General features: G+C 41.2%; 2 protein-coding genes across 2 annotated transcripts; one reads left to right on the forward strand and one right to left on the reverse strand.

Annotated features, from left to right (window-relative positions):
- Positions 1-650: 650 nt before the first annotated feature.
- oaf (out at first) lies at positions 651-6,932 on the reverse strand. The gene is given in 4 exon segments (XM_002051938.4): positions 651-3,038; positions 3,827-4,145; positions 4,214-4,327; positions 6,313-6,932. Coding segments are annotated over 4 exon segments (1,398 nt in total). The 5' UTR covers positions 6,553-6,932; the 3' UTR covers positions 651-2,313.
- Positions 6,933-7,072: 140 nt separating this feature from the next.
- Slh (sec1 family domain containing Slh) lies at positions 7,073-10,100 on the forward strand. The gene is made up of 5 exons (XM_002051937.4): positions 7,073-7,231; positions 7,303-7,462; positions 7,534-8,228; positions 8,289-8,998; positions 9,065-10,100. Exons 1-5 carry the CDS (start codon positions 7,204-7,206, stop codon positions 9,392-9,394), a joined length of 1,923 nt encoding a protein of 640 aa, XP_002051973.2. The 5' UTR covers positions 7,073-7,203; the 3' UTR covers positions 9,395-10,100.
- Positions 10,101-10,501: the final 401 nt, after the last annotated feature.

Here is a 10,501-nt window from a genome sequence, read left to right on the forward strand (position 1 = left end):
ATTAATTATTATTTTTTATACGAATCAGATTGTTGAGTTCTCCAGCATTATTTTTAACTATATTCTAGAGCTTATATTATTATATATTTATATATATATATATATGTACATCTATTATTTTTACATTGCAGAAAAAGTTGTCGTCATTCGCGTTTGTAGAAAAAATTATTATCACCGTTTTTTTTCTCTCTAAATTGTTTAGTCGAAATTGAAATTCTTGTTGGAATTTTGTGTACAATTTTTTAATATTTGCATTTTTTTAAGTATGCTTATAGGAAAATAGCCATTCTAACAGTTCTAAGTAGACTAGTTCTTGAAATTTTACAATAGATTATTGTTCTTGGTATTGTTTGCTTCTTATAGGTATATTATCAAGATACGACAAGTTTATAATTCGGAATAAAAAAAATGGAATAATATTTTACGAGTAAAGGCAGGGCTTTTCCATATGAAATTTAGAACAATAATTGGAATTGGAAAACTTTGGGGAGGAGAAACGAAACATTTGTTCTTAACCTTTTTAAAGTTTTGTGGTTTACGGAACAGCCATTTCTTTGGGTTTTATTATATATAAAAAAGCATTTGCGGCAGTCGTTGTGGTTAGTATATATATATATATATATATATATATATAGAACATTTATGAACTAACCTTATATGGCAAGTTAAAGTTTATTTTCTATTATGAGCACAATTCAGACAGTTCAACTTCAGGTGTGTGTGTGTGTGTGTGTGAGAGAGTGTGAGTTTGTGTGTGTGCATGTGTGAAATCCTGGAATTTTACAAACTTCTTAAGTTGCGCTCTTAAAATATTCTAAGGCCACATTTAATTTTATCTTCTTTAAATATATATATTTATAATACTAAATTTATTGAGCTGCCTTTCCTATGAAAAAGCATAATATGATAAGGGGATGAAGAAAATGCGAAAAGCGAAAATTAAATGATGCGACAATCATTTGTATTATGTACACATTAATTATGACAAATGTGAGAGGAAAGAAAAAGAAACAGGTGCAGAGAAAAGAACAAAATTTGTCGAGCTGCGTAAATATATCTTAATGAGCCATTATTTAACAAAGACCGCAAATGTAAACAGAGATAAAGGTGTATAAGTCAGGAATATAAATTCACCAAAATATTCATTAGGTAGTGCCAAGTGTTTCACGATTAACAAAATAAATATATAAACAGGAATAGAAGACGTATCTATAGTAAAGCAGGAAGAGTTATTCAATAAATGCGATTTTCTGAATTACCAAGAGACGGCAAAAGTTATTGAATAGAGTCGAAAAGGTTATGAAATCATAAAGCATTTCTCAGAGAGAGTATTTTCTATATAATGGGAATGGGAAAAACATGTTGGAGAGCTCATTTAGAATATACTTAAGAATAATAAAGAATTAATAAATATATGTGAACTTGAGTAAGAAATACCTTCAAGTGAATTTAAAGTATGTGATAAATGTATTGTAGTTTAGTAAAATGTAAAATTCGAGTCGGAAGGAATATATTTAGCAAATGTTAAGAAATTGTATAGGAACTCTAAAACAAATAGTTAACAAGGGAAATATTTAAATCATATATGAAAAATGCAACGAAAAGAAAGTTGTCAGATTAATGTTTGATATGCGAATAAGCGCAGCCATTCACAAGTATATAGAAATAAATAAAATGTGATTTCATTCTAAAGAATACGTTATAATAATAATAATATAATACGCTCAATCAGCTCATAGAACACCCATGAGATAAATGTATATAAGGGATTAACGATTAATTAAAAAGAAAAAATAGAATGTACATTTCAATAAATTAATATATGATGCGAATCGAAGAGCAACGGAAAGAATATATTTATCAAATGTTCGGAATTCGAGTAGGAAATGTTAACAACGAGTGCAATCGAATTAAGGGAAATGTGCAAAGAGAAGCCAAATCAACGGCGATAAAAATAATTAAAATTGAAAATGATGAATCAAAATCTGAATAAAATTGTAAATGCTGAACAGCTTATAAAAGAAGTGAAGCACGCGAATCGAATAGGAATGAGAAAGATTTGGGATTTAAATGGGGGAAAAAAACTGAACGCGAGAATCGAATGAGAATGCGAATAAAATGTCTTTCTTTTTCAGCTCATCAAAGCTCCTAACCTAGCAGCATAAGCGTAAGTGTAGCTTGGCAATATTCTAATCATAGTTACATATATACAGCCCATAAGAAGAGTGAGAAAGGGTATAGGTTGTAGGTGTGTCCACACCAATACATGTGTGTGTGGGTCTATATACCCTTGTCCGAGTTGCATGCGCATTATCACGCCACGATGGCGGCCATTGTTGACGGGTGATGCGACAAGTCGGCCGCCGTGTGATGATGATGATGATGATGATGATGATCAGGTTGTTGATGATGATGTGCCTCCGCCTGGCCAGAAAGTTGTGCTTGTTGTTGTGGGTGATGGGAAATGTGATGGACCGGAAAGCTCCACAGTGCAAAAGGCATCTGCTGTTGCACCAACAAAAGCAGTTGGCGTAATTTGTTGGTCGTTGTTCTTGCTGTTGTTGTTGTTGTTGTTGTCAACCTGCTCGTTGTTTGTGTTCTTGTTGTTGTTGTTGTTATTGTCGTTGCCGCTGTTTCAGTCGCTGCTGCATCACATGCCGCAGCCATGCCGTCGCCGTCGCTGTCAGCATCCCGCGTCAGTGGCACCTGCTTGGCGCAGCGCATCTGCAGCTCGCCGCGTCGTCATTCATCCCAGAGGCACTGTTGTTTCTGCCGCACATAATAGGTGAACTGTGTACACTTGCGGCAGGTCTTGATGCCGCAGCGATAATTCGTCTGCTGCTGCTGTTGCTGCGTCCCGGACGTGTCGCCCCCCACGCTCTTGCCCTTGCAATACTTCAGTCCGCACGGATACCAGCCGATGCAGGTCTCCAGCGTGCACAGGCAGGGCGCCCACAGGCTGCTCACTTCGTTGCAGCGCGTGGAGAGCGCGTCGGGAAATTTTTCGGTTGCTGCCTCCAGGCTGGAAATCGACGAGCCTAACCGTGCAACAACAGTATAAAAACACCACCACGTGCATTGACAAAAATGAGTGCGCAAAAATAAGAAGCGAAAGAAAGGAAAACAAAATGCAAATGAAAATTGTGTAAGTAAAACTTGAATTCACAAATACGCGCAAGCAGCTCTTCAGCAATTTTCCATTCGATTTTCAGCAACTTATCACAAGGGAAAGCACGAACTTGAAACCATTCGATTTTATGATAGAACAAACTGATAATGGCTATTTTCTAATCGGAAACAATCAGCTTTCACCCATTTCCCAAGCTTTAGTGTGGATCTTCCAATTGATGTGTTGTGGTCCCTATTTTCAATGCGAAGAGCGAAGTCTCCTGAAATATATCTTAAGAAATTAACTACAAAGCGATCGGATCAAATCGATATGGTCGATTCATATTTTGATTTTCATGAGAAACAATCTGCCCAGCCTACCCAGAAGAAATATAAATATTGTTGTATGATAAAGCCCATGCATTTCCCGAACGAGTTGGTGGATTTGTAATGTGAATGTGATTGTCATAAAAAAAAGAGCTTTTCACCAATTTTCCACCAATGTTTGCGAAATTTATCATCACAAGAAAAAGAAACAGCTATGAAATATGTCCATTGCTAATTCTACTTCCGCAAACCATAAAACTAAAACCGAATCTCTAATCTATTTTAAGATCTCAGCATTTCACTTGCGATCAGTCAATAAAAATCAGTTGGAAATACCTTTCGTGGATGCTGTCAAAGTCGCGTCTGAAAATAGTTAGGAACTTCGACTTACCTGGCAATTCCGCCCAGGCCTTCAAATCCACATCCCGCACATAGGTGGCATCGGTGGCCTCCGCGCAGAGGGATTGCAGATGCCGTGTGATGGGCAGCGAGCGATTCAGCTGGACCCAGCTGCTCATGGTGTAGGTCTCGCGTCCCTTGTCCTCCTCGGGTGTGCGTATGGTGTGCGGGTTCTTTTGGCGCAGCTTGGCCATTGCATCCGATGAGATGAAATCGCCCTTGTTGAATTTGGTGGCAAAGCACATGACCTGATACTGGCTCTGGCCGCGCTCCTCCTCGCCCAGCACCAAAGCCTTGAGGATTTGCACCTCCTGAAAGAAGATTGTTGTTGGTATCATTTCTCATTTTTAGTCTCGAGTTTTTATTTTGTTGCGCTTACGTTGCGAAAGTCGATGAGCTGCGTGATGAGGGTGCCGTCGGTCTTCTGAAACTCGAGGGTAATCAAATCCTCGCCAATATTGGACGTAATGCTCTCCTGTATAACTTCGCCGCCCTGCAAAACCAAGAGGGAGAGCGGGGGATATGCAACAAGTGTAAGAAAATTCAACTAGACTCTGTGGTGTTCACTAGAATATTAATAGAGACAGAAATGGAAGCACACAAGACGCTGCTGCTGCTGTTGCTGCTATCGCTGCTGCTGCCAGGACACAAATTAACTTGGACTGCCGCAGGAGCAGCGCGACACGGCCCTGAACCAAATTAGAGTCAAGAGACTCGGGTAAAAGAAATAGTGAGAATGCAAACATAAGAAAAATAAGGCAAAACGAGTTGAGGGTTTCTCTGAACTCGACTCAGGGGGGTCCATCACAAATGTAGTTCAACAACATGACAAGCAGAATACACAACAACAACAACAATACGAACAACACAAAAGGATTGTCCATACGAACGCGCTCCCAACTGAACTTTTGCGCGTGAATAACACACTGAAAGCAACATACTTTTTCATCAGAAGCAGTTCTGTACAAAATCTGTATAACTTTGGGAAATTCAATAGTTAATGGCGTTTTATTATGAAGATTAGCTGTTCTTTTTTTAAATTTAAGTTTCAGAAAATCAACTTCAATGAGAGCATATGTTCTTATTGTTTAGTTTTTTTAAATCTGTACTATAGGAAAATTCTATTTTATTGTAATGTTTCTTTGTAAAAAATTTCAAATCTTGATTTTTGGTGAACGCCCGGAAACAGCCTTTTGTCTTCATTGTCATGAAATATAAAGTTCAATTTCCCATTAATATTTAATTTTATTCAATCTAAACATTTCAAAATATTCCCATATGTTTGTATGCATTTATAAACAAGGAAAAATATTGATTTTTCGAAACTTGTTAGGGAAAATGTTTGTTGGCCATAATATTCGTTAAATAAATACCCTTTGTATGGAAATGGAAATAAAAATGTTGTCTGAAAACGCATATATTTATGTGAACATCAATAGATATTTGTGCGCACATTAAAAATTCTATAAAATTGTTAAGCACAAACATTACGTTATGTAGAAAACAATATTAATTTCTGCCCTATATTCACTAGAAATTAACGTTGCATTTTCAAGCTGTTTATTATGCGTGACCTTTGTACACGCAAATTTATTTCTACATTGAATTCACGTTTCCAAATCCAAAAAGTTCTGCTGGGTGTGCACGTGCATATATATACTTGTGTGTGTGTGCGTGTGTGTGTGTGCGTGTGTGTGTGTGTTTAATGCGGTCTGTTTGTGTATGCAATGCCTTTGTGTGTTTGAACAAAGCGAATGTAAACAAAGCTCACGCTGAGAGCAAAAGCAACTGCGACGTCGGCAGCGACGTCGACAGAGTCCGACATTTTGAGGCCAGGGACAGCAACAAAACAGCAGCCCGCAATGTTAAAGGATGTCACATGTAAACAAAAAATATAGCATAAGAACGCTCTCTCTCTCTCTCTCCCTTACACTCGCACACACACAAATAGGTTGAGGAGCCTTTTCTGTTGTACGCGACTTTTTGGCAAAGCCAATATAAAATTTATAGAATAGCCAAAGCAAATGTCAATATTATGATGCGATGTAAGACACGTGGTATAAAATAAGTTGGCAAAAACTAAAAGTCCAAGCCTTCGACGTGACTGGCATTTAAATAAAATAGTTCAAGGACAGTTCACTACATTTATCAATTGAGTGGAAAAAGCGTAGGTTTCATCAATTAACAGTTTTAATTAGTTCATAGAAAACAAAGCAAAGAAATCGCAGCTGATGCATAATAACAACAAATGTTTGCCAGCGCTTTCTCTCTCTCTCTCGCTCCCACTCTCACATTGCAGTGCACAGTTCTCTCTCACACTTGTTTTGACGCGCTCAATTTCGAAATTGAATGTTCGAAAAGCAGCAGCAACGCCAGCAGCGCTGTCGGCGTCGGCGACAAAAGGCCATTTTGACATTCACATTGCAAACAAATAAAGAACATGTATATAGAAATAACAAATTCAAGAGCAAAACTCACCTGATTTTGTACATTAATCAGCAGCTGCGCATCGCTGATATTCGGCGTAAGCAACAAATTGCAGAGTACGAACCAGAGGAAACCGCGACTGTGTCTGAAGAAATGATAACAACTGACCGAACGCCTGCCGCAGCGTCGGCGTCCCGATAGGCGGCAAGTGTTGAGCACATTGCGGTGCACCGTATGCCATTTTGATGGTTTCACTTGCCGAATTCTTGGCTTTTTTGATACTAAAATCATTTCGGCTGTTTACACAGTGCAATAAAACACCGCACTTTTGTTTGCACACACACACGCACTTTGATTTTGTTTGCGTTAGAAAATTACGCGACGAATTTATGCTGTTGCCGGCCGCACACGTCCGCTCGCTTCGAAAGTTCAACGCAAAATAACAACAGCTCTGTCGACCATAACATAAATGCTCTCTGAGCTGACAGCAGTTTCGCTCATGAACGAACCAGTTACCGTCTGGTGAAATCAGTGCTGCTCATTTGTGCACACTAAGCGGGAATTTATTTTGTAATATTAGTTGCAACTGAAGACTGTTTATAAACGAAAATGCGCTTCATATAATTAAATGATTTAATTTCTGACTACACTTCAACGAATGACAATTGCAAATTGCTTGTGCGTTTGACATCTGACGTCTGTCGGCAGCGAAGCATCAGCTGTACATTTCGATATCTCTTAACACGGTCGCAATATAAATGTATCGTGCGACCACCACACTTTCTTAGCTAACAGCTGTTTCTCATGTAATGCACTAAATTTGCCCAAAACGCGTTTTGGACGTTTGTGACGTGTTGTATTTTGTAAATTATGTTTTAACATAATTAAGTTAATTAAATTCGAACTCATTCGCTGGCATTTTAATATCCAAACACAGACAACATGTTAACATTGCGAGAACGGCAAATAAGTGCGCTATTTTTCACCCAACGACTCCCAACAATTGATACAAATAATCTTCAATTCTGCCTTCGTTTACAGATGCGATTAAGCAAATGCTTAATTTAAACTCGCAGCAGCCAAAGGCAATGGCCGCGGAGCCCGTGTGGAAGATTCTCATATATGACCGCGTTGGCCAGGACATTATATCGCCCATCATATCCATTAAGGAACTCCGCGAACTGGGCGTGACGTTGCATGTGTGAGTAATTATTGAAGGGGAGGGTCAGGGTTCAAAAAAAATGAAAGTCAAATGAAAATTGTTGCTTTTAGGCAACTGCACTCGGATCGGGACTCCATACCAGATGTGCCGGCTGTATACTTTTGCCTGCCCACGGACGAAAATCTCGATCGCATCCAGCAGGACTTTTCCAATGGCCTTTATGACATCTACCATCTGAACTTCCTGGCGCCTATCACACGCAGCAAAATCGAAAATCTGGCGGCGGCTGCCCTGCACGCTGGTTGCGTGGCAAACATTCATCGGGTCTATGATCAGTATGTGAACTTCATCAGCCTGGAAGATGATTTCTTTATACTGAAGCATCAGCAGAGCGATCAGCTCTCCTACTATGCCATCAATCGTGCGAATACGCGTGACGAGGAGATGGAGGCACTGATGGACTCGATTGTGGATTCACTTTTCGCGCTCTTCGTCACGCTGGGCAACGTGCCCATCATACGCTGTCCACGCAACAGCGCTGCCGAAATGGTGGCCCGCAAGCTGGAGAAGAAGCTGCGTGAGAATCTGTGGGATGCGCGCGCCAATCTCTTTCACATGGATGCCACACAGGCTGGTGGCGGCGTTTTCAGCTTTCAACGTCCTGTGCTGCTGCTGCTCGATCGCAACATGGATCTGGCCACGCCGCTGCATCACACATGGTCATATCAGGCGCTGGTGCATGATGTGCTCGACCTGGGCCTGAATCTCGTCTACGTAGAGGATGAGGCGGCAGCTGTCAGCACAGGCAAGTAGCCAATGTACAACTGATTAACCTTTGCCTCGTAACAATTGACCTCTTCTTTAGGTGCACGCAAGAAACCCAAGGCCTGCGACCTGGATCGCAATGATCGCTTCTGGGTCACGCACAAGGGCAGCCCGTTTCCTACAGTTGCAGAGGCCATACAGGAGGAGCTCGAGTCCTATCGCAATTCTGAGGAGGAAATCAAACGCCTGAAGACCTCCATGGGCATTGAGGGCGAGTCAGATATTGCCTTCTCGTTGGTCAACGATACGACTGCCATGCTGACCAGCGCCGTCAATTCGCTGCCCCAGCTGATGGAGAAGAAGCGTCTCATTGATATGCACACTAAGATAGCCACAGCTATATTAAACTGCATTAAGGCGCGACGGCTGGACTCTTATTTTGAGATCGAAGAGAAAATCATGTCCAAGCAAACGCTGGATAAGCCACTGCTGGAGCTGCTGCGCGATGCTGAGTTTGGCCAGCCAGAGGATAAGCTGCGTCTGTACATCATTTACTATATTTGCGCACAGCAGCTGCCCGAGCCGGAGCTGGAGCGTCTGCGTGAAGCGCTGCAATCCGCCGGCTGTGATCTAACCGCGCTCGCCTACGTCCAACGCTGGAAATCCATTATGAACCGCTCGCCGAGCATCAGTCAAGCCACACAATACGAGGGCGGCGGCACCAGAACCGTTTCCATGTTCACCAAGCTCGTCTCGCAGGGCAGCTCCTTTGTCATGGAGGGAGTCAAGAACTTGGTTGTCAAGCGACATGTAAATATTAACTAAAGATTAGGCAGTGCTAGAGTTAAAGCTAAATTTATTCCAAATTTCTTGCAGAATCTGCCCGTGACCAAGATAACGGAACAGGTCATGGAATGTCGCAGCAATGCCGAAACAGATGATTATCTCTACTTGGATCCCAAACTGCTAAAAGGCGGCGATGTGCTGCCCAAGAATCGTGCTCCATTCCAGGACGCTGTTGTCTTCATGGTCGGCGGCGGCAATTATATTGAGTACCAGAATCTAGTGGACTTCATCAAGCAGAAGCAAACGTCCAATGTGCACAGGCGCATCATCTATGGCGGCTCCACGCTGACCAATGCGAGGCAATTCCTCAAGGAGCTGTCCGCACTGGGTGGTGAAATACAGACGCCCACAGCGAGTTAGGAGTGGCTGCTTAACTTTCACTGCTGCTGAGCGGTCGGGGATAAGGACGGGAATGAGACAACAACAGGAACTGTGTGTGTGTGCATGTGTGTGACTTTTTCTTATATATACATATATATATATATATTAAGCATATCCAAAAATAAATGAAATGCAAGGCAAAAAGTGGACGGCTCTGGTGCCGTGGGCAATTACTCGAACTTGACGCGTAATCCCCGAAGGACAACAAGCAAAAACATGCGTAGCCGCGTGTACAACAAGCGGCAGCTAGCTAGGAGGAGGGGGCAACAACAACAGCAACAACGACAGCAACAGCAGCCGCTCGCATTCTAGGCGCCCATTAACACCAACTTGGCAACGCTTTGATGGACAGCTCTGACAGACAGCAGTCAACGGCAGCACCAGAAGACGACCACGACGACGACGGCGACAACAATTATGGGGCGACAACTATGCGCGGCACTTGGGGACTGAGCCCTTGCAATTAACACCGAACACTCGAACTATGAATGGGAACAGTGGCTCCAAAACTATTTCAAGCTGCACAAACTCTGACTAGAGAGTTTTTAGTGTTTGATTATTAAATCAAGCAACAAATGCACAAGAATATTATTACTTAAATTTAAAATATTTTTATAACATATATATAATTAAGTTTTGCACGTTAGGTTACTATAAAAAAATATATTTCAATTTATTATTTTCACTTAACGGCTACTTTTGTTGAGTACATTCAGATTTGCTTCCCGAATATGAACTGATTTATCTAACTGTTGCGGTCGCTTAGCAAACTTCGCTTTGAGAGAGTTTGAGTCAAAATTGAGTGAAGTTTGAGCTGCGTCAGCAATTATGCGTGGGATAGTACTCTGATGGGAACATTGACAGTGGCGTGATATTTAGGGTGAATTGTTTATGTCTACCAAAGGGGGACAGTTTGATCTTGACCAATGTCGATGTTATCACCAGGCTCTTTGTTTACAATATTAGAAATGTTTATAATTGTGCTTATGCTTATGTGCTAAGTTATGTTAAAGGGTGGGTGCGACTATGGATATGTCACTCCCCCAACCATTAGAAAAGTGCCTGTCCTCAGGTGTTTAAGTTTGG

The sequence above is a fragment of the Drosophila virilis genome, chromosome 4, assembly GCF_030788295.1.
Source record: "Drosophila virilis strain 15010-1051.87 chromosome 4, Dvir_AGI_RSII-ME, whole genome shotgun sequence".
In the NCBI taxonomy this organism is placed as follows: Eukaryota; Metazoa; Arthropoda; class Insecta; order Diptera; family Drosophilidae; genus Drosophila; species Drosophila virilis.